The 26,491-nt window shown below is 33.1% G+C and overlaps 1 protein-coding gene across 1 annotated transcript; it reads right to left on the bottom strand.

The window, feature by feature from the left end:
- Positions 1-1,043: 1,043 nt before the first annotated feature.
- On the bottom strand, positions 1,044-26,221 carry LOC127881920 (cytochrome P450 4F12-like). The gene is made up of 13 exons (XM_052430133.1): positions 26,082-26,221; positions 11,943-12,172; positions 10,720-10,867; positions 8,986-9,176; positions 8,412-8,536; positions 7,508-7,570; positions 6,877-7,003; positions 6,308-6,440; positions 5,583-5,712; positions 4,495-4,625; positions 3,036-3,186; positions 2,654-2,719; positions 1,044-1,266 (listed from the first exon to the last, which is right to left on the bottom strand). The coding sequence occupies exons 2-13, from the start codon at positions 12,120-12,122 to the stop codon at positions 1,158-1,160; spliced, it is 1,554 nt and encodes a 517-aa protein (XP_052286093.1). The 5' UTR covers positions 12,123-12,172; positions 26,082-26,221; the 3' UTR covers positions 1,044-1,157.
- Positions 26,222-26,491: the final 270 nt, after the last annotated feature.

Below are 26,491 nucleotides of genomic sequence, written 5' to 3'. Positions count from 1 at the left end.
ATTTTAACTAGCGGGAATTTCCCAAAAATGCAAATACCTTTAGAATAAAAGTGGGTTTTTGACTGTACGGCAGAACATTATTCGCTATTGTGTATAATCTTAATGCGTTTAGTTTTGGGCATCGCTTCTTAAGAACTTTTATTTTAGTTTTTTATTCATCACCGTTGTATATGTGTTCAAAATGTATCTAGGCTCGAATATGCTCGCTTCAAATATGAGCAGCGGTCTGAGAAATTTGGGCTTATTGCATGTGCTTAGTGACTTCCCAAATTAGCCTAGCCGTTCCTCACAGGCTAATCGGGGACGAGACATTCCGCCTTTATGGTATTTTAGTTTCAAGGAAGTCCCTCCTTACCTAAAATCAAGTTTAGGCAGAAAGTGTCGTCCCTGATTAGCCTGTGCAGACTACACAGGCTAATCTGGGACGACACTACGCACATGCATTAAGCCCAGTTTTCTCAGAAGAAGGCTCATATAATTATAATCGTATAAACTCGGTTTAAAGGATACATGTAGCCATGTGTATTAAATAAAGATTAAACGTTGATGGTTTTAAAACTTACATAAAATTTCAAAAGAAGAAATACGCTCTTTTTTTAATCGTCAACATGCGGTATAATTAAAGAAACATATTTTTAAAATCGTATAAATTCGCTTACAGCGTTTAAAGTGTGGCATTGATATTGCATAAACTCGCTTTAAGGCCACTATTAAATATGTCTTTTCAGCTTGTATGTTTCGTATCAGTGCGAACTATAAGTCTGACAACGTCATGACATATCGTCTGTTTACGTCGGATATAAAGTCGTATTTCACATACAGTTACGAAAATGCAAATAAATTAGGTGTTTATACAATAAATTTGAAAGTGCTTACATCTACTAACTCGAAATATTGAAAAAAATCAGAAAATCTCGTGTAAGCAGTTTGTTTTTCACGGATGTAATATTAATAATGTCAACGTGTCCGTAAATAATGTGAAACGTGACGATGACGTCGCATTGTACAACAATATTGACTTATTTTAATAATAACAATAACACTTTTCCAGAACAGTAAATTTATAAATATAATACTGATAATGTTGACTAAACATACTTTATGTTTAACACTTAAATAATGTTTCCACAAAGTCGATAAGATTAATTAACACCAAATCATTCTTTCACTCGTTTCTTAACATCCAGCCATATTCCATTTTCCGTTCTCATCACTACTGCAAGCTTCTTTCTAATGGTCTGCCCTTCCTTAACTGTAAATGTGTACCTGAAGCGGATTAACATATACTCTGATTATATGTCCAATACATTATTCCCTATGCCATCTAATCGAATTACATGTACAGCAAAGTATTGCCTATGCCATCTAAATAAGTGATACATGAACGTCGGTTCTTGAAGCTTGATGGGTATCCGCCTGAGTAACCACCACGCAAATATATAAATACACAAATGCATAAATACAAAATTATCGAATAGTAACACTGATCAATTATGGATTTATAAGAATAAACGTTTATGAATTACTGTCGTATTTTCATGTAAGACTTTACCAGGGTGCAGGATCACGTGACTTTTTGGGGTTCCATCTTTTTACTTTAATGGATTTTAACACGACGGTAAGCGGTGCTTTATTTCAAATAACTTTTTTTAACAAGTTTTCTTAAGAATTTGAACTAGTGTATACAGAGGGGGTAATCACGTGATAGACAAGATGGCGACGTCCATATCGAGACAGTTATTTTTCGCCGTTTTATACCCTTTTTTACTTCCGTTTATTTTTTAAATGACGCTCACTTTCCAGCCATATCAGTAAGAAGGTGATTAGCGTTTACTTCGTATTTTAATTCGCTTTATATCTCGACTTTGCTCGGTGCAAATTTTCTTAGTGGAGCCCGAATTAGGTCATCCCGCTAAGAAATTTTGCACCAAGTAAAGTCGAGATATAGAGCGAATATTACCTCGAAATAAAAGCCAGTAAATTTCTTTCTAATATGGCTGGAAAGTGAGCGAAATAAAAAATAATAATACAAGTAGTAAAGGGTATAAAATGACGAAAATTACCTGCCTAGGCATGGACGTCGCCATCTTGTTTGTCACGTGATTACCTCCTCTGGTATAAACGACAGATTGTTATGCTGTTTATGGTAAAGTAATGTGAAATACATCAGAATTACTTTATTTAATGGGCATGTGTTCTTGTTCAAAAATTTCATTTTTACTGCATTCATCGCACACGGTTATATTTCACGCAACGTCACCGATTTTAGACGTATTCAAGGATTTATTCTTATACCTTAATATATCGGAACGAACTGCAAGAAAAACTGTCTTTTATGCACTATAGTTTTTTTTCATAAATGTATTTTAACAACTTGAGATATTTGCAAAAATAAAGTTCTTAACGGTCTGATAACATTCTGTCCAGCCCGTGTGTAAACCCCTGAAAACCCCGTTTATTCTGCACCCTGTGTACACATGGATAACGATAAGCACACATTTACATGGACTCCAGTTTGACAGTGAACATTCTTAAACAACAGTACTAAAGAAAGCATTCAACATTAACTGAAATAGTAAGTCTTTCATCAGACCAAACATTTATAATGTGCGTGACGTTATGAAATCACATATTTATAAACAGCAATTATTACCTGTTTATAAGTCGGGATAGCACAATTTTTAGTTCGTTCATGGCAAAGATTTGTCCGATGCAGTTCCTAAAAGATACAAACAGTTTTGTCATACTACATATAGGCTGTGGCTTTATGTACCGGTATAATATAAAATAAGGTATTATAAATTATAACGGATACGACATTATGTGTGTTGTGGAATAATTGCCATGTTTGAAAGTCACATTTTTATTTTACTGACAAATTGTACTATATTTACTGTACATATTTAGATATAAAATCACGAAATAATCATTTAATAAAACATTTAGTTTTTGATATTATGCGAATAGTATTTGTTAAAAAAAGCACACTATACTAGAGCGTTACACATTTGAACAGATATATCAATAGAACTAACCTTTGCCCGGCACTGAATGGCAGGAAGGCATACGGGTCCATCTGTCGTGCAGTCTCCGGTTCGAACCTCTCTGGTTTGTATTCGTCATTGTCCTCACCCCAGACCGTGGCGTTGTGGTGCAAGTTATAGATAGCCAGGGCTACATGGGTACCTAGAGTTGAGTGGCGGGCATTCAGTCAAAATAGTGTCATTCAAAGAAACACATCATTTGGCATTTTTTTCTGTGCTTATCTGCATTTTTAACCTAGTAAGCGAAGTTTTCAGAGACCAAAGAACACATCACTGGTTACCTTATCGTGAACAAACAGCCAGAAACCTGGTTATAAAGCTTCGATTTTCTCATAAACGAGTGTCAAATTATGCATTTAAACAAGACCAAAATAAATATTGAGACGGGTTATGCATACTTGCAGAGTAAAATGGGCTCTACCATCAAACATACGCAACAAAGATATATGATTTATATTACAAGAAAAGTAATAAAACAATCAATAATGTTTCTGTTGAATATGTTGTTAATTACGTTGCATTTAGTGCGACATAAAACAATGTTTTAAATTCGCAGTTCTGGGCATTGGAAATAAAGCCAAATGAACCCCGAATAAAAAAAACAACAATGTTGTATTGTAAATTTGTAAACACAATTTAAGTATTCTTATTTGTACACTACAACGCTATCCTTCCCGTGATTCGTTCTGTGTCTTAAATGGGACTGATTTATCTTCAAACATTGCTCGTATCAAATCTCTAGAAACGGTATATCTATTCAATGTCAGAAATGTGTTCCTCCTTCAATCCGTCATAAAACAAACGGATCCCTACAACAGCCAACTTAAAACCTTTGCCACATCTAGCGAGTAAAACATCAAGAAAAATATTCGATAACTTGAGAAAGTAATTACTGGAATGTGGTAATTTTAATTGTGACCGCCCTCAAGACTTCCGCAAAGAATTTTAAAATGAGCCGTGCACTGTTAAAAAAAGTGCTTAAATGCATGCGCGTAGTGTCGTCACAGATTAGCTTGTTCAGTCCGCACAGGCAAATCAGGGGCGATATTTTCAGCTTTTATTGTATTTTTCGTTTACAGAAAGTCTCTTCATAGCAAAATTTCAGTTTAAGGGAAAGTGTCGTCCCCGATTAGCCTGTGCGGACTGCACAGACTAATCCGGGACGACACTTTACGCACATGCATTTAATCCCCTTTTCACAGAGCATGGTCCAAATATAGACAAATTTGTCAAAATCCTTACACAAATCTTCAATTTATCCATACAGTTATTTAACCGGTTTAAACTGTCCCTGCTTTGATTGAAAGTTCCGCGGCAGTTGCATGTATGTATCTCAATTTTATAAGCGATTGATCACTGTCTTTAAATGAGAGATAAACGTTTGATGACAATAATTTCTCTCCTTACTTTTGTTCTGCAGTTTAAGTATTACTGACCATGGCTTATATACCTTCAGGAATGTGGTATCCCTCCAAAGTCACGTCTTCCGTCATTTGTCTTTGTATGAAGAACACAGGGCAGAAGAGACGGAGCCCCTCTTTGATACACTGTGTGAGGTACTCCATCTTGGACAGGTCTTGACTGCGGCGGTAAAGAATTGTAAATTTAATCGTTGCATGCAAGACGGGCACACCGCAAAATGAGGCCTTTAATTTCATGATATGCGATGATTAAATGCGAAATACGTCCAGTCAATGATTCACCGGACAATATCACTCCTGCTCGAGTGACATGATTAGGTTTGATTCATTCACCATGGCTTGGTTCGGACATTAATATGATAATTTTTTATAGTTAAATTATCATCGTCAGTGTTTAATTAAATGTTCGAAACAATAAACATTTAATACATGACGTACCTAGGCCCTTTTATTCGCATGGAAGCAATTAGCTACATGTTATTAATCACATGATGAAATATTCATTACGTCATCAGAATAAACAAAATGTGAGCAAAAAACATTTACAGTACACATTCTGCATACACTAGCATGCAATACAAAATGTTTATTTCAGTGTGCTATCATTTTCATAAGTGGATATAAGTCTCCAATAGTTTCACTTTGTCACTCTTGAAAAAGTAAACAAAGAATATGCTTTATTAAATCATGTAAAACTTATTACACTCGACAATTTATATATCGTCTCTATTGCAAGAAGTCTAGAAACCATACATTTACAGACATATAGAGACCCGTATCCAGTTTAAATTGGTTGATTGTAACACAATTATATACGGCGAACTCCGTCAATAATAAAGTATTGGATCATGTATACACGTAAACATTGCATACTGCAATTGCTTAAATTTACAAATATACTGCTTAAAAAGGGTTATATTTTCGAAGCCCAAATTGGTTCATAAACATTGGGTAATCTCTTCATACAATCCAAAGCCTATTCTGATCATACGGTCTTTCGTTACTTTTATTTACCATATTTTTCAAAACATATATATCTGACAAGTTGAATTTTAGCTCAGTATGCACAAGTATTTGCTAGGTATAATACATATAAAAGGTCGTATTATCTACCCACTATTGTATGACGTCATTGTCCCTGTCCTGGAAAATGGAGTTGATTTCCTGACGACATTTCTCCTGTATTTCCGGATACTTCGCAAGTGCGTATAGAATAAAACTGAGGGCCGATGTGGTCGTGTCGTGACCTAGAAACCGACACAAGAATCAACGCATCAATCGTTAAGTTTAAGGCGTGTTCTTCTTTTAAAATATAGACCAGTAGCAAATCATGAAGCGTGTATACCATGGGTGATTTGAATAAAGCTATGAACAAGCGTCCAAATTATATGTAAAATTTCCACGTAACCAAATAGCAAGTTTCGTGCGTTGAAGTTTGTTATGTTATATTTAATTATAGTCGTACATAGGCATTCTTTGAATAACAACCACATTTTAAAGAGCCATATTTTCTCAATCAAAGGTTTACCATTCTATATACTAGTTTACATTTACCATTATACAGAACTATATCTGAATTGTGATTAATGCATGTGGTTATTTAATACTCATCAAATAAACGGATCGTATATGTATGTACATTTAACAACTTTATTTGTATGTAACGGTATGTAAATAATTACAAATAAAATATGTGTAACGTCTACACGAATATCATTTGACGGAGTTTAATGCGCGTGTGTGTAGGTTTTGTCAGTAAGATGTCATTTAAACAATGTGGTCATTGGAGCTTAAATTTCAAAACGATGTAAATTATAAGTTAACGTGGCACTAAATATTAACCTTCAAACAGGAAAGTGTCCACCTCGTCCCTGACCTCGTTGAATGTGAGACCACGCCCATCTTCGTCCCGAGCCTGCAATATGATGTCTAGGAAGTCCAGGCCCTCGCTTGTCTGTCCGTCTGTACGCTGTTTCTGGCATAAAAAGAGGCATGATACTGTATAACTAAATACAGCCAAAACGGTAAGAAATATTGTTAAATGTCATTCGTTTGGTTTAGATATTACAACTTACGCATGTTGTATTTACATGTATGTCGCTAATTGTTGATTATATGACTAATGTTCTTACACTCTTTGTATTTTATGTCATATTTATTGTTTGAAATGTGACTTTAATTACTGTCGCTATGCTCCTAGAAAAACCAGTTATTGTTTCAAAGTTATTTTAGTTACACAATAAACATTTTCCGGAATTTGCTGTATCTCGGATGACACTAGTTATGAGTAACAGCCTTTTAAAATTCTTTCAAAATCACAAATCATTGGGCTTTAAAAGGATAAGTGATTTGACCTGATAGTTGTTTCAAAGTTGAGGAGATCAAAAACTAAGAAATGTATCATTACTTACCATTGTCTTAATGCGTTTCTTTATCATTGCTTCCGATACATCGTGCACGAGGTCGCATTGTCTCGTGAAATCCCTGCCGTCTCGCGTGAAGTTAAAGTAGATGAAGTCAAACGCTTGCAAAACGTTACTGAAACAAAACAAATAAAAATGTATGTTTTCATAAATTTGCAACGCCTTTGTCTCTATTATTGCATAGATCTCCTCGCCTGTGTCTGTATTTTGTTTATATAATGCATCACCTTTGTTTGTATGTCTTCATAAAATGCAACGCTATTGTCTGTATGTTTGCATAGATCTCTGAATGTGTGTGCATGTTTCCATATACAGTACTGCCTTTGTCTGTATGTCTTTATATATCGCGCTACCTTACTGTGTATGCCCTCATAGATCGCGAACTTTATGTATTTATGTCTTCATAGATCGCGAAGCTTTTTTCTGTGTGTCTTTAAAGATATCACCGCCTTAATATGTAAGTCTTTACAGATCACATGTTTGTTAACATGTCGTACATTGCATGCTCAAGATTAACGTCATCGAATTAGCTTGTTATGTGGTTTTATGAATCAAAAATATATTTCGCAAATGAAATATAAAATGCCTTTTGAAACATTAAAACTCAAATACTACTCACATGGACCTTTTGATCCAAAGATCAGTGAGCCTGCCTACTGCTTGTACATACGGATTATTTTCCCTGTAAACAAAGAAGAAAACGTATCCTGAACAATTACGAAATAATCAATATTGAAATACAGCAAATAGCAACGGTTTCGACATAAACAAATGTGAATGAACATCTGTCAATATATTAGGTGTAACGTACGTTAACAATTTGTCAATGCGATTCTTTTAAATTGGACAACAACCGTAAAATAAACCAACGTTGGTGGCATGCATGTGTGTATCATTTGTTATTATTTAATGCGACAGCATACTCCAGTAGTTTCAAGTCATTGCTGACAAACTTTTGTGGGTTGCAGTTTTGAACATAACTTACCTAAGTTCAAAGTTTAAAAACAAGTCTCACACAATTCAAGAAGGAAACTCTTGAGCTTTTTGACAGATTGAAACAGAATCTCACCTCATAAAGCAATTTTAACTCAAGATAAATGTTAGATACACACACGTCTTCTGCTAATTCAGTTTTAATATGCAAGATTTAAAGAACAACACAAATTAATTAAATGTTAGATACACACACGTCTTCTGTTAATTCAGTTGTAATATGAAATATTTAAAGAACAAAACAAATTATTTTAAAGTGATCGTCAACGTCTCTAGCTGGTAGATACTGATTGTAAACGTTTATATAGAAAACAAACAGAAAAATTCACTCCTAACTTAAGATTATCGTGCGATTTTTTGGGTGGGGGTCATACAATATTACAAATCCTTCCCTCTAGCCGGAAGATTAAGACCATAAACGTGTATCTCCAACATTTCTTACTATCTTAAGTTTATCTTATGAAAAGCAGATAAGAAAAAAAAGTAAGATTATGATCAAATATTTTATGTGACATGACCCTATCTCCTACCCTTCTGTCTGGCAGTTTGTCTCCCGGGAAAAGGCGCATCTCGAGATGATGTCTAGGGAACATAGGCCCAGATGTCTGAACACCTCGAATGACTGACCGGATGTAGCGAAACCTTCCATCTTGCTCTGAAGTAGATACCAAAAGTATTTTTTTGATTATGTTACTGTTGTGTGTTTCGCAAGTAAATTATATAGTCTCATGCCTACGGTGGATCTTGAATTCCCATTAAAGAAAAATGTACTGGTAAATGTGCATTGATATTTATAGTTTGCATCACACAAGGTACCAAATATATTGATTTCACAGTCTGATTAACTACAATAAGTCAACCTCTCTAACACGTATACGTTTCATCGGCATCCTTTGTCCCCTTCGCGCGTTAGTTACGTGTTTATCTCTTAACAAAATAACCTAAATCTAACAGGAACGTAAACGCTGCTGAAAGTTTGAGCAAGGTATTATCCGGATCCCATCGATCGAAGTCCATGTACAAAAACGCGGACCAATTGTAGGCACCGATGATTTTGTTAATATTTTAATTTTTAAGGATAAAAGCCTACGTATTTCAACCCACCATCAGTACATCCGTACACGCATTCTGCTTGCTCAGATAGGACTTGAGCATGTCAAAGTGGAAGGCGGGAGTTAGCAGACGTCGGTTTCGCGCCCATTTGTCCCCATTGGAAATCAGGAGCCCCTCGCCAAGCCATTTTATCCCCAGCATGTACGCCGTACCAGGGCCGCGGGGTTTCTTGGCTATATGTGCTGACAAAAAATGCATATTAAAGGCAGATTAATGCACATTTTCGTATTTTTCAAAACTGTATTTAATGTAATTCTTAAAATTACACAACAAAATAGCATGATATAATTAAAAGAAAACCACGACCTACCGAAAATCTAAGACGTTACCACTGGGTCATTCAAAAAGAATTTAATGAATTTCTAGTGTATTTTAAACAATTTGTAAATAATTAACATATTTTCCATCATAAAGCATCCGGTTACTATCAGACTGTCTTTCAAAGAGCCGATTGTTTTCATTTCTATTGGCATTAATAGTTATTTCGCTTGTTATACTATTAAACTTTTATAAACGATGGCAATCTTCCTTTGTTTGAAAATCATATTTCCAAAGCGTGAAGAATTTCCTTTAAGAAACATAAACCCATGATTGTACATGTATAGTTTTTTTATCGATTATTATACACCGACTTTGGAGTGCTAATGCATATGGCAACACCATGAGTGCCCGATTTAATAACTATTCACGCATCAGAACCTAATAGAGTTGTTAGGTAGCAGATAAATATAAATTTCCACTACTGGATTTAAAAACAACAACAACAAGATATGTTAATTTAAAAAAACAAACTGAAATTGTATCTTAAAATTGTTTGATGATATCTGTCCGTTCAATGTTCCACATTCTTAGAATTATGGAGAAAAAAAACAACAACTCACCAACAATATTGAAAAAGTTTAAAATAATCAACAAAAATAGCGTTAAGTACGAAGAGCCAGCCTTTTCTATTTTTATTTATTTATATTTTGAAACGCCCGTTAAACGATATTCACCAAACATATTTCCATAGACCTGCGCGAAAGCACTGAAAGTTCCGAAAACTTCGGCATTCGACACTTTTCGGATAACCAGCAAAATGTAAACACACAGACGTCCTGATTTGTATTGTTAACCTTTCGAAAAGATTGGGGTTTATTTAAAACATGACTAATATTTAACATGTATAGATTGTTTTTAAATAAACATTACTTTTTACAATTTAAATAATCATCTTCGGGCTTCTCTTTGCATTTTTTGCGAGAAATATTTCAATGCTATTTATTTTATACATTTTGAGATTAGTTGATATCATATTGCGATGAAATATATCAGTTTACTAGACGGTCAATGTTATTCCTTTCAAATCGTGTGTGATGATTTCAAGTGTATTCTGAATATCTTGCTGCTTGCATGTGTAAATTTAAAATATGTTAACGTGTTTTTAAATAAAAAGCACATTTATTATCCGATGTACATCTGATGCTCTGCGAAGGAAGCTCATTTCCGACCTAGTGTATATTCAAAACAGCTTTGAAATTTAAATATTCGAAATAATCTTAATAATGACCTTAAGTTAAGTACGTTCACTTGAAATCTTAAATTATCAAAAGTTGATTTGCCACACGTGTAATGAACTAACTCCACGTAAAGATTAAACTAAAACACTAGTATAATGAAAAACCTTAAAACTGCGTAAACCTTGTTTCCATATTTTAAATAGTTAAACGTGCTTAACTTTCATACCGGAAGCACGCAGGATAATCTTCACGGTATCCGGATGATGAACGATCAGAATACAGCGCAGACGACCGAACCACAGCGCGTGCAGACGCGGGAAAGGGCGTGTGTAGCTGAACATGAACTGAATACCGTCCTCGCCCGGACCTGGGTGCTGTGAAATAACAAAACCTAAGATGATGATATTGAGGATACTTGATTGTTTTACCGTAAAATCGTATTTTATGTAATATCCGTCAGTCGGGAAGACCCCAAAATGCAACGATATAAAAATTACGATATAAGACTGAACTAGTATTCAATTCTATAGAAACAAATCACTAAAAGTGTACACTTGTATGAAATGTACAGTTACACATAACCATGATTCTTGTTTCAACTAACGAAAAACATTTAAAAAATAATTTTAATAGCACCGAAGTGTTAACTCACGATGCAGGATCACATGACTTTGTGGGGTTCCCAATCAACGTTAATTGATGTAATTTGTAAACACACCGGTAAGTCGTACCATTTTCAAACAACTTTTTTAGACATTTTTTTATTTAAACTGGATCTAGTGCATAAAAGACAGATTTTTATGCTGCTTATGGCAATGTGAAATACAGAAATACATAAGAGTTGCTTCATTTACTAAGCCTGTGTTCTTGTTAAAAAAAATCCTTGTGTACTGTACGTTATGCTTCACACAACGTGATTTTTTTCAGATTTCAAACTGCAAGAAACACTTTCTTTTATGCACTTTTTTAAGATTTGTGCACATGTATTTCATTAAGTTGAGATATAAAGAAAAAATAAAGTTCGTAACTGTGTGTTTACATTCTGTCCAGCCCGTGTGTAAACCCCTAGAAACCCCGTTGATTCTGCACCCCGTACTAGGAGAACAGTTATGTCATATGCGACAAACGTAGCTCAATACCAACCCCGTTCGCTTTTACATGTAAGTAACGCGAGCTTTCGTGGTCTCGTTAGCGAAAACGTATTTTCGCATGACGCGCCTCAATCATGATAACACAAAAGACGCCCACTGACTGAAGAAGTGTAAATGTATTTGTTTAATGAATGCGTCATCGTCGCTAAAATAAATATTTTGTTCAATCTTATTTAACCGCATTCCAAGGTAAACAGAGTCAATGAATTCACTAAAGATTATGTAATTCTTAAACAGTTAAAACAGGAACGGTCGTAGTGAAAATAAATGTGTATGAAACAAGCTCGTTCGAACATACTTTGTGCATGTGACCAAAGAACCAGTGGTTGTCTCGGTCACTTGGTAACTTGTCGTAGACCGCCAGCCATCGAGTGTACCGCCTGTACCATACCACAAGCTGGTACACACACAGGGCGACCAGACCAACCAGTAGGGACGTTGACACACTCGGACTATCCACAGGTAGAATTTCAAACATGGAGGACAATATGTTGATATATGACAGGTGGAAATCACGCTTACAACAGACTGAAATAGAAATATCATGAACATGTTGTTGTTGTTGTTTTTACAGTTTTCTACATTTAAACATGAATTTACGTGCATGTCTTTTAAAGGAGCTGATGCAACTAGTGTGATTACAAACATTGGGAAACATGAAGCCGTGTGTCGATCTTAGCTATTTTGTTGAAAAATGGAAAGATTGTGCGAATTACGCTTAACTACAGATTGAAGTCAGAAATATATCAATGATAAACAAAGAAGGCATTCCAACTGTGCCTTAATGTGGAATCATAATGCAAGTTTACTCAATTAACATAAGACATCTGCATTTCGAAATTATGTAAAACATTTCATAACATAAATTTGCATAGCTCAATAAAATTTAATATACGCGGTAAAATGGGATGGTTAGGGGAATTTTTTGTTTCATTTTTTTGGTTATATACTCGACTAAAACACGGTATTGGTGCTGATTTGCATTTTTTTATGTTATATCCATGGCTAAGAAAAAAAACAAGATAGGAATTAATTCTAAAGGTCCACTACACTGGCATATACCAATCTTACTTTCCTGAAAATTTCAAGAGGCTAGTGCTACACGTTCTTGAGATATACCTTGAAACATGCTCTAAAAATGGCATTTTTTTTAGCGTTATGCAGTCTCACTCGAAAAAATCTATTGATTTAAATGAGAAATGCTCTTGATATCAGCAACAAATGATGCAAACATTGGTATAATCTTACACAGACTTGTATCCGGTACGATTTGCTGCTTGAATTAATGAAATAGGTAAAATATTATGGATTTAATAAGTAAAATACTACGCGCATGGATTTTGTTTCAACACTAAAATTCAAACATATACTTATTGTTATACTCCAATTATTGGTACAAAATTTCAGTAAATTAAACTTGTATTAACATAAAAAATTCAGTTATGTATTAGGATAAGTACAAAACCCATTCAAACTACTAGATAAGCCGGGTTTTAGCAATAATGATAGTTCATTGGTAAATCTTTTTATTTAAATTCTGTAGTGTCTGTAACCATTGAAAGTTTTATGTGGCAATAGTTTAGAAGTTTTTCCATGCAAAAGTATAAATACTACATTTGCTAATGTGTATTCATGTCATGTCTAAGTTGAAATTTGCCGTGCTAAAATATTATCATTATTAAAAAAATACTACTTAGAAAAAGTTACAGACACTACAAAAATGTGTAAAAAATGAAGGAAAAAAATCCCTGTTCTATTTCTCATAAATATTTTGTTTTACTCATGAGAAAGTTCCATCTTTTATGTTGGAATGTTACATTATACATTGTGCAATAGATTAATGTGCAAAAAAAGGTAATGCAAGACCTCTTGGGATGAAATATTGTAAGCATTTTTGTGGAATTATTTTAGGAACAATATAACCTGATTTTCTTTTTCTAAAATGATTTATCTAAATATGTCTGTGTTCTTTACGATGATACAACCCTTTAATATGGAGAGAAGACAAGAACAAACCCCTTGTAATGACTCAGGTATGTATCTACCATTTTGATTATGCTACGCTAAAATTCGTAGTGTCTGTAACCACTAACTTCATTCTGTAAGCCTTAAACCTTTTTTGTTATTTGTGAGTAAAATGAAACAAAATTGTATTTTGTATTACATTGCTGATGTCTAAGGTGCATTATTTAGACATTTTCTGTCTGAAATTTGAAATATTTATCATAATGATGTAAATAAATTGTCTTCATAGTGTAGCTTTCTATAGACTGGCATTTTTTCAATTATTTCCTAGAATATGCAATTGGAAACATAGTTTTTGTCATTCAATATCATGAGAACAGTAAATTCAAACACAACCATTTGAGAATTTACTGAGATCAGACACAATATCAAACAGTTTGTTTTGATGGTCATATGGTTACAGACTCTACAATGCCTACACATTTAACTTATTATTGTTCATGCTATCAAAGAGAATATGAAATAATTTTTAAAACTTAAGTGATGAGTTTTAACCATGTCTGAAGTAACTTACTTTGATCCAAATGGCTGCATTTAATCATTTCCTTTGCTTATGAATGGATCAATGAAGACATGCGCACTGTGTGCTAAATACACTACATGTATATAAATTTACATTCTTATACTTTAATTAGTGGCAGAAATTTTGAAGAAAGGAAAATGAAGGAAAATGAATTTTGTTTCCGTTCTTGTTTCAGGAAGCAAAGATAAATCAAGCAAAAAAGAAAAGATAAAATAAGACTAGGTTTGGCTGCATGAAGGTTAAGCATTGGGAGAACAAACGAAAATATGAGAAGCTAAATACAACTATGATGCCTTTGTAGCTGCTAGGCTACAAAAAGAATGGAATCAAAGGACATTTTAGTGTTTCGTTTGGAACAGAAATCAGATTGAAATACATTTTATTTTGTAAGTTAAGCAAATTTGGCCTGGAAGAGATGACTGTTTACAGAAATCAATAGATGTCATCTTGTTGATAGCGCACAAGATCCAGAGATATTATTGAAAGTGGACTTCGCAAATTCAAATTCAGGGCAAACATTACTTAAAGCTTAAACTTCTCTGTGATTATCTTGATAGCTAGAGTAACAAAGGGTTATAAATACATCACTGATTTGCTGCTTGCAAAATTACATTTTTTTTTACACTGAAATGTTTGGAAAGTTTTCCGCACATTATTTGGTAATGCTTATTGCTGCATAATGAAATTCTAGATTATATTAATTTGAAACTCTATACAGGTGTGCCAATTCATATGAGATGCCAAACTCATAATATCAGATTAGTCTTCTTTGACTTGTATGTGCCCAGCACTGAGAATTGTCAAGCTACACGTCTCCTGGACAGCTATTGTTACCCCATGTGTAGTGTCTGTAACCAACTCAGATCATGAACACACAAAATGTGTTTTAACTAAAATTCTAACAGATCAAACTCATTTGATATAATGTTCAAGTCACTGTTTTTATGTAAACTTGCTTTTATAGTGCATTTTCTAATGCTTTATGCCATTCTGCAACTGTTTTTGGAATCATATATTTTGGTAGTGTCTGTAACCAAACGTATGAGCATGCAATTTTACCTTTTATGAAAACTTATGCTTTTTCAAACCAATTTCGTTTCGATTTATTTTGTTTGAATATACTTCCTGGTTTCAGACAAATGCCTAATTAGCTATCTTGTGGGTCTATAATAAAAGTTATAGAAAAGTAACTTGCTTGGTTCTCTTTTTGTCTGATACCTGATTAATTAATGCTTTGATTTTTTTTGTTAAGATAGTAATCACTTTTGGTTTTTCGCTTTGTTTCAACAGTTTATAACCTGAAGTTGATGTAAAAGGGAAAATATCTGAAGTTTTGAAGTTCTGCTATGTTTTTCTTGCATGTTATATGACTAGTGTAGTGTCTGTAACTTGTATTATACCATAGGATGAAAATGTAAGATAAAAAAATAATGCATGTATGATCAAATTAAATTCAACTTCATTTGAGTAGGGGATACCTTGAGCTTTAAAAATTACACCAAGGAAATGCTGTATCTACAATTTCATTTGTTTGAGTAAGTGAGACTACTTTCAGCACCAATACCGTGTTTAGCCGATTACATATGGAATGAGTGCTATATTGACGTCATCATTTGATGACGTTCAATTGAACGAATGATAATGGCGACTAAAATTCGTTAAGCTCCAGTATATAACCGCGATTTGAGAGTCTTAAAAACTGGCCGAACACTTGTTCTGAAATTTGACATGTATATGGACCAGAATATGATCGTCATATCTGGGAAAAATCTAGTTTTTGATAAAATTACGAAAAAGTGGTGTTTTTTATTGCGCAATCGCAATAAAATGAGTTCCCGCCGGAAGCGTTAATAGCGTTAATAGCAACCCAAAGACAATTCATGCCCAGGAGACAATTCACGCGCGAGATACTTCAAATTTGATTTTAAATAATACATATTGCGATTTTATTCCCAAATTAATAAATAAGTTCATGTTGCGTTTAACATACGAAGCTAAACCCGTTTAGAAAATATTAACAAAACAAACAAAAACAAACAACAGTTAAATATCATTGATGTAGATACGGTAACCTGATTACATATCCACTAGCGTACACATAAAAAATAGTTCGCAAGTAAGCAACACACAATCAAATTTAAACGCAAATAACTTAACAAAATATAGAAAAAAAATCGAGAAATCGATACTTAAAATTACAATTTCTGCACTAAAAACATTTATGAGAGTCATTAAAACACATAATTTCGGAAGTATACAACCAACAATCAAAATGGCTGCCAATGAACGTTCGAAAAGAACGCGAGAAAGTATTTACAAAATAACGTCATCAAAAATGATTAAAGTGAACGCTACTTCGCTGTTTTTTATATAAGTATACGATCTATTGAAAAACACTAGCATTTGACATAAACACACCCGTGGATATGGAAATCTTCAGCGTACACAATTGCAGATATCCCGCGGCTCATCTGGCCGCATTTTGCGCTGTGTACGGTTGTTCAGAAAACTTGGTAATTCTTGAATTTGTCCGATGTGTTGAATTTTATATACCATTACCATGCGAGAAAGTTTGCAAACACATTTATTTCTTACGAAACTTACCTTGAAAAATAAACAACACAAATATTAGTGGCACGAACTGGTAGTGGCACGAAACGACCATCAACCGTTAAAGTTCAAGGGCATAATTTGAATGGAAATGTGTTGAATATTGGATAAATTAATTGTTTTGCCGTTAAAACTTAAAAGGGTAAGTTTTTTTGGTTTGCTTTGCTTATTTTTTTTTTATCAAAACACAAGTTTAATAGTTTGATTTCTGTACAACAGTTCAATTAACGTTATATCTTGAATTCATGAATATCGATAATCGAAATGGAAGTCGGAGTTTGCACATTTCGGACGTTGCTATGCAAGTCTAGATTACACGGATAAGAAACGGGACCGTTGCGCCAAATATCTTGTTGTGTCTAAGTCACGTGACCGTGTCGTAACTATCGATCTTTTATCGAAGCGCCGAGGTTATACATTTGATGTACCCACTCACGTATTTTGTTAAATTATAGTTTCATTTCTAGGCCGATTTTGACAAATTATATATAATTAGAAAGCTTACGTTACGTAGTAAACAGATATATAAATATATATTAAGTTTTTCTTCTGATTTCGGCAGCCCGGCGAGTTATAACTTTAACTTTTGCAAATATCATACCGTTTTGGAGTTTAAGAACCTAGATTTACGGTTGACATGTTCGTACTTTAAACCGATTTCTAGCGTTTATATTTGGAGTTCAGTTTTAAAAATAACATCTTGCTTAGGAGAATAGAATTCTGTATATGATAGAAAAAAATGGTTTAAAAATGAAAGCAAGTAAGGAATGAAGGCGGAAGAAAGTAGCGCGCGGTCCTAACGAACCGAACTGATGCTAAGGTATTGGCGATAATGCTTTTGTTTAGATACCGGCCATTGAATTTCCTTTGCCATGATTATTATATTTTTTTATGGAATATATTGAAATATTTTGTTCTAGAGACATATCAATAAAGCTAAGTATTAATGAAGCTTAATAAATTAACCATTTCAGCTCTTGATTATAACACAGAAAGGGTGTTAACTTTATGATGAAACAGCGTATATAGCGGACCCTCTTGATATTTTTTGGCTTTGCATACTTCAAATATAATGGGTGTCAAAACATTTATCGTTTGTTGTTTATTATCAAAAAGGTAATTATGTTAAATTATATGAAAGGTTATTACCATGAAATTATCAATTAAGTAAAATTATTTAAAGATTCTTGAAAATCACGGTAAACTGTCTATGCATGTATAATGAAATATCTTTATAAGTTATCAGAGTTATAAATATATAGAATTCTAAATTATAACTCTGTATTATTTGTATTTTTCGGAAAGATTATTTAACCCCGGTGTGGTCAAATGAGAATGCTGTTTTTAATCATGTTGTTCCGTACACTACCATACACTCTTTATAGGACTACGAAATGACGGAGTTTTTTACCGGTACCCGCTAAATACGTTAAATGTTAAGTATTAGATTTTTTAAATGTTTAAAATGTACATGTATAGGTTTTAAGCACTTATAATTATTATGATTAAGCTGGCTGACATCTATACAGTATTTAGTTTATTGCAATCTGTATGGGCAGATGACTATAAATGTTTTCAATACGCTACATATCTTATAAACGCAAAATTGAGTATTTGGCGTTACATTACTCCAAGAAATGACCACTCATACAACGAGAAGACATGGAGGTATCATAAAAGTGTAAACTGACCAGACATTGCCACCTGTGGTTAGGGACCAATATACAAGTATAGGTCCCTGCTGTGGCGTAGACACCAAAGTGTTATTTAGTATTGGTCGGCACAGTATCTGATCATAACTAGATAATTGGTTTGTGCTGAACACAGGGGCAATAAAACCGCAGATCTATCAATAAACAAGATTATTGAGTTATCTTTTATTGAACACCGCGATAAAAATGCTCAAACCACGGACTCTAGATTACACGGATAAGAAACATGGCAACATTCTCAGAATCATCACTGACTGCTATATGTGTAAATGAAACTATAATTTAACAAAAGACGTGAGTGGGTACATCAAAATGTATAACCTAGGCGCTTCGCTGTACGCTAATTGTAGAAGATCGATAGCCACAACACGGTAAAACGCGCGGTGGCAAAACATAAAATGTTTATTTCTTGTGTTTAACTCGCTATAAATCCATTAATAACAACGGGAATATACTAATAGTTATATTTTTTTTTTGAAAGAGGAATTAATAAGCAACAAGATAATGTATAAACCAATAAAATCAGATGAATATTTTTGCATAAGATTGAATTTACTACAGTAAGGGTCAAATACTCGATTCATCTCCTATCAATATACACTCCGTGGTTGTGCTGTTTTCCATATAATGATGCAATGTTTTACGTCTGGAATACCCCCTCGGTGATTATAAATCATAAACTTCTCATTATAAGCATAGTCAACTTCAGAACTTGACAAGGTTCTGTCAAGATTTATTTTTTTTATTTAAATAATAATTAGTAGAATATATAAAGCTGAGTAATATTAATTCAGAATGATGTCTGATTAGGGCAGTGGTTCACCTGATTCTCTCATAGGTTGACCACACCACAATTGATATCAGTACACAAACAAATAGCTTGTAATTATAATTGATTAATGTGAATGTTTAATTTATTTGTTTTCAACAATTTGGAACCTTTTGGTTTGAGCATTGTAAGCCTAGTGTATAATTGCCCCTTTGTTCAGCACACATGAATTGATATGAAATACATCTATATCTCGTGTGGCGTATTTTCATTTAAATTCTGGATTTTAATGACTACAAGTAAGTCGTGCAGTTAAATATGTTTTAAAGCATAGACAGAATCCAAAAGTATTTTGGATTTTGTGTTTGTCATGAATAATTTAATTTTTCATAGGAATAAAATAACTAACAGCGACAGGATTACGGCTTTGTTATGGTAAGCATTTGATACAGATGTTATTAAGAATTAGTGTGGTTGTAAATAGATTTTGAGAAATGGAACGCAAAAAAACAACAGAAAATGGAAGTGCGTGCATGTTACTGTATCTTGCAACTTTATTGTTTTAAGAATTGGATTAAAGTTTAAATTTAGGTAAGCGTGTCGCTTATACTAAATTAAGTTTTTTTATGTCTCCTTTGCTCTTATATGGTATGAAATGCGTATCTCGTGTAACGTAATTTCATTCAAACTCTTGATTTCAATGACGACAAGTCAGACGTGTTATTTTTTTTTAACAGTAAAATATTTTTTAAACCATCAAAAGATTGTAAAAAATATTTCCGATTGTATTTTTGTCATTCATAATTTAATCTTCCATAAGAATAAAATAACTCGCTGCGTCAAGATTTCGGTTTCCTTAATCATGTTTTAGGTAAGAATGGTTAGCATTTGATACACAAGTTTTTTAAAAAATAGTGTCTTTTTTAATAAATTCTGAGAAAGAGAAGGAAACTTTATTGCTTAAAGCAAAGGATTAAAGTTAAAATTGATGTACATGTAAGAGTGTCGTTAATACTAAATTTAGGTATTTTATGACTCCTTCGCTTCTGTATAGTATGAAATACATATCTCGTGTAACATAATTTCATGTAAACTCTGGACTTTAATGACGACAAGTTGGATGTACGGTTTCCTATATTGTGTTTTATGTCAGAATGGTTAGCATTTTATACTTTTATTATTAAAAAATAGTGTGGTTTTAAATAAATTTTGAGAAAGGGAAGGAAGAACAGAAAATGGAAGTTCGTATCATATCATTGCAACTTTATTGTTTAAAGCATTGGATTTAAGTTTAAATTGAGGTAAACGTGTTGTTAATAATAAATTTAGTTTTTGTATGACTCCTTCGCTCTTGTAAAGTATGAAATACGTATCTCGTGTATCGTAAATTCTTTTTAACTCTGGATTTTGTGATGGCCTTTTGTCTGTCGTCTGTTGATCGTCGTCAAGATTTACCTTGTTAACACTTAAGAATGTAATGTATTGCAGATTCAGAGATGTCTGTTCTGTTTCGAAGGTCATGTTAAAAATAAACTTACGCGACGTTTGCATATTTTAATACCATATAAATATTGTTCAAATCTATTTGTTGATAGATTTAAAATAGCTAACTTTCCTCTTACATGCCCTTGTATTTCAAGATAGAATACTTTCCTTCACAGAGGAAAGAGGTCTGAGTTTGAATCTCAGTGGGGGCTTCAGAGGATGATTTATTTTTAGAAAAATGATTATATTTGCTCAACTTTGTAAATGACTTAAAGCCACATACCTTAAAATAAACTGCATGGCATAGTAAATTTAAGTATAAATAATAAACATATTTTTATCTTTGCCATTTAGAATATATCTGGTGATTACAAGGTAGAAATCCGTCTTTTTTTGCGCTTTAAAACTAAAAAATAATTGCGTTTGTCGAAATAGACGTATATGTCTACAAATCATACCTTCGGTTAAAAAGCGGTGCCGTTTGAACAATAATATATTACTTTCTAACTAGGCTATAGATTTTATTTTATCTATGCCAATTAGAATATACAGTATCTGGTGGTTACAAGGTAGAAATCCGTCTATTTTGCGCTATAAAACAAAAAAATAATGGCGTTGGTCGAAATATGATTATACGTATAGAGAAATCCTACTTTCGGTTTTTAAATAAAATAAGTAATAAATTACTTTCTTACTAGGCTATAGATTTAATGACAATTTTGCACACTTTCAAATTGCATCTTTATGTATTGATTAACATTTATTTCATTTCAAAGTATGTTGCTTTAACAAAATAACTTTGAAAATTTCTTTTAAAGAATGAGGTTTCTGAAAATTCAATTATTGAATAAACATTTATAATTTGAGGGTACAATAAGACAGCAAACTAAGAACAGACATCCATTTCAGGGTTTTTTATCAATTGAATATGCAAAGAAGAAATTATATATCAGCAATAAAAAAAGCCTGTAATATGTGCAGCGTGTGGTTTTTCTATCTATCTATATATGCTCAGTCAAATCCAAACTAGGCAAATATTTACTGGACAGTAGGTCCTGTAAAATGGGAAAAAATACAGGACCTCTTTTTTATAGGACCTACTGGCTACAGAATATAATAGTAAAATAACTTGGTTTCATTGCTGGGATCAAGGTGTTTATGATATAAAATGATAAAATTATTGAATAGCTATTAATTTTATTAGGTCACACATTTGTATCTGACGTTAAATAATAATACACGCCATACATGGTTGTAGTCTTGTATAGTTAAAATATTATATTTTTTTTAATGCTGAACGCATGTTAACAGTAAATATAAACAGGAATCGCTTCTTTGTAATATCTTAAGAACAATTTCCAAAACAAAAGTAGCTGATACTTGTTTAACTAAGCTACGCTTAGCGCGCATGTCAGGTATGAGTCTGGTCAATACAGCCTAAACCGACAACGGCCTCGATAAATGACAACCGGCCTGTTTCACGTATGGACATTGATAGCCAAGATAATAACGGTTTGAATGGCAATGATCATTATTATACATTACTATTGCTATTAAAACCACACAAATTGATATCTGCATCATTTAAATTGTAATAATCAGATTTATGATTATCTTGTTAAGCGACTAGGCCGTCATGGATTTGGACTGTCCTGACCCGCATTAGTAAGATGCACATAAATAGACCAATCAGGTGCCCTCGGAAAATTCCGTCAGCAGAAAGAGCGTTGGTACGGAAAAGCACGTGTATAAAGACGCTATTGCTATTTTTGCACCTCAGAAAAACTTTCAGAGCCATAAACAAACCTATACAAACCTATGAATTTGTTTTTTGCTACCAGATAATCGGTCCTGAAAATTTGACCGACAGGCCGGACCTTACGCAATTCTACAGGACATGTCCGTCGGTCCGGCCATGTTTGGCTAAGACTGTGTACTGTCTAACTCCCCTTTCGGGTATTATTGACAGGTAATAGATATGACAGAATACTCTGTAAGTATACTTGTGCACTGGAATTTTTATGACGAGTTGAATTATTATTATTGTATATACCATTTCTATGCGATAAATTTGAGAAACCCATTTATTTCTCACAAACTTAGGTTGAAAAGTAAACAACAACTGGGTTTGATTTTACATTCATAATTGTTTTGGGGTGTTTATTACATCTATAGTCATTCAAATTACTAATGTTTTATCAGGTTTTATTAATTCTGAGTATAGTTAAAAATATTCTGTCAGTTTAAAACCATGGTCGTTGAGGGCATAGCAGTTTTCCTTATGGGCCAATGGCGTATTCGTCATGTCTGGGAAACATTTCACGCGCTAGACACTTAAAATTTGATTGTAATTAATACATATTGCGATTTTATTACCAAATGAATAAATAAGTTCATATTGCGTTTAACATACGAAGCTGAACCCGTTTAGAAAATACTTAAAAAAAACAAACAACCGTTAAATTTTATTGATGTAGATACGGTAACCTGATTACATATCCACTAGCGTACACATAAAAAATAGTTTGCAAGTAAGCAACAAACAATCAAATTTAAATGCAAATAATTGAACAAGATATAAAAAAAAAAAATTTTTTTTTGGGGGGGAGAGAAATCGATACCTAAAATTACAATTTCTGCACTTAAATTTATTTTTATGAGAGTCATTAAAACACATAATTTCGGAAGTATACAACCAACAAACAAAATGGCTGCCAATACACGTTCGAAAAGAACGCGAGAAAGTATTAACAAAATAACATAATTATTTGTTGTTAATAATGTTCTGGATTATGGTGTGCAAAATAAAAATGCAATCGAGTGTACCCCGATTATCTCTAAATCCGAATTGCGATGTGTTAAAAGTATTATTATTCCCGCGCCAAGAATTTATTCGATTGCGCAATGTTATTGAGAACAATTTAGCTATAGTATTTATTAATGTAATGCCTCGATAACTTGATGGAACATTTTTGTGTCCTTTTTTGAAATAGAAACAATAGCACTATTACACCATGAATCAGGATAAGTACCTTTCTCGTAAATGTGATTGCAACATTTTTAGACAAATCAGCGCTTTTATGGCGTTTGAGCTTAGATATTGTTTTTTTGCATGTTTATAACTGTAAATGGGCGATCTAATTCCTCAATATGGAGTGTTTCAGTTCTAGATTTTTTTCATCAGCATTGAATAAGCTGTCATGCTGTGTGTTCGATAAATGTTTGGAGTGATCTATTAAATTATCTAAAGTTAGGTCATGAGTACCAGTCTTTTTATTAATTTTATTTTTGATTATGTATTTCAAAAATTGTGTATGGTTAGATTTACTTAAGGTTGACAATGTTTAACTTTCTTTACTATAAAATTTATTTTTTTGCAATAAGTTTTGTTTTACAATATGACGATCTGGCTTGTAAAAATGACGTTCTGTTCGCTATTGATGGGTCGTTTTTGAATATACGTTTACAGTCGTAAAACGTATTTTGTGCATTTTACAGCTTTGGTCAAACCATGAAGACTTTCGTATATTTCTTTGTTTTGTTTTATCAAAAGTAAGCGTCATATAAAGTGTCACATAACTGATTAATACATGATTAATACATGTATCAAAATTGTCATTTTCAAGTATAATATTATTAGTTATATTTTAAAAAAAATATTAAGTTTGTTTCCGCGAATACCTTAAGCTGAATTTTCCTCGAACAAAAATGGGCGTGATTATGTTAATTTCAAGTCACAGTTATCGGTCTTTGTCAGTGAATTTTCATCAAGACACTGAACACACATGTAGAGTTATATTTAAATATTTGTAAAAGATGTAAATAGCCTTAATTTTCTTAGTGCAAAAGGGGAAATACTTATGTTAAATTGCAGGTCAGAGTTATGGAAATTGGCCATTAACATCACACAATTACTCAGAACACATGTAGGAGGTCTCAATTAAATAACAGCAATTGTAACAGTGATATGGAGATGTTGTACTTTTAGCTTAACCAGTACTTTAGACGCCGCACCGACACATGTGCGAGTAACATAGATAGCTCGTACTATTCGGTACATTGTCGACCTAAAACGTGTCATTTATAAAATAAATTAATCATAGCTTTGTTATTATTAAATTCTCTCCAAAGACTTGTCCATTGTTGTATTGTCGTGGTGTAGATTTTTGTAATTCATATGAATATAATGAAATTACTTAATAACAACACACGTGTGATGTTACATATTTAATAGCATTGTAATGAAGCTTAATTCTACAACTACTAGCAATTATGTTACTGTAAGCAATGCCTACATGAGGCTGAATGTGCGGGCTGTCTGCGACTATTTTATGAGTAACCCTTTGGTACGTACATTTTCTATAATTATATAAAGCTATAAATATCTCTGTATCTGTGTATCTGAATCACGGAACACACCTAGTAATCCGCGTACTAGTGGATAAAAATACATTTCAACAAAAGCAATACTAACTGGATAAATGTATCCATTTCATGTTGACTGCAGATAGCGCAATGCAACTGCCATCCATTTATTTGGTTACAGTTGCAGGTAGAAACACGATCGACCTTTTTAACAACACAGACTTTGTGTCAAACAAGCATGCGTGCTTCCATTTAAATATTCAATGTTTCAAACCCAGACTATTACAATAAAAATATCTCCGTGTGCATCGAAACTCAATCCAATCTACAGATCTCTAAATGTTCTGAAAATTCCGCAACATGTTTTTTAGCAGAAAACAGAAAACTGCAATTAACAGAAACACACGGGGAATCCCGTAGTATTAAGGCCGTTGATACTATTCGAAATGTATAATCATATCTGGAAAATTGCACATAAATGTGCCCTTATAAAACGATCTCGTCTAAACAATACATTACATAATCATTACAAAAGACACTTAATGTTTGCCAATACTGTATTATTGACAAACACACGTTTATGTGTCTCTTTTTATAGGAAACACGTCACTTTAAAATTAAACATTTTTATGAATTGTAACAACCGATGTTTTTCAGCCTAAAACGAAAGTTCGCGTTTCTCACTCGATGAGTCCGCATTTCATATAAAGCCTAACCGAGTACAATATATTTTAAAAGCAAATCTATCTTAAATTCATTATCTATTATCAGACTAATAATTCAAAGTGGTTTCGCGTTTGTGTATTATACATGTGGAGCTGGTATTTATTACGAACACAAACACATTGCACCTTATAAGTATATATGAATATAGATGGTATATAATGAATTTAGAACGATGATAATAAGAGACGAGAAAAACTCTATCCTATTAACAAGGCGACTTACCTTTACGGAACGACTTTAAGACATTCTCTACGACCCACACACATTTTACCGTCTTAAAACACTGAATGCAGAACACACTGGTAAATGGCGGATGACAGTTCGATAAAATCGATGCATTTTGCAGGTTTGTTACAAATATGTACATGGTGTAAACCACTGTGGTTAGGAAATATTATCAGCCTTTGTTTATCAGGTTTTAAATCTGTGCAAGTGATATAGGCATGCGTCTGTTTAAAGTAACCATATACGGTAAAGATTCAAGCGCTCAACAAAAAATCCATTTTCGCAAGATAAGGCAAAACGGGGCGTAAAGTGTCGTGCTTTATTTACCTGTGCAGTCCGCACAGGCTAATCAGGGACGACGACACTTTCCGCCTAAACTAGATTTTCGCGAAGAAGAGACTTCATGT

Source organism: Dreissena polymorpha, chromosome 5 (genome assembly GCF_020536995.1).
Source record: "Dreissena polymorpha isolate Duluth1 chromosome 5, UMN_Dpol_1.0, whole genome shotgun sequence".
Classification (NCBI taxonomy): domain Eukaryota; kingdom Metazoa; phylum Mollusca; class Bivalvia; order Myida; family Dreissenidae; genus Dreissena; species Dreissena polymorpha.
Note: the sequence above shows the minus strand (reverse complement) of the source record. Positions and strands in the feature narration are given on the sequence as shown.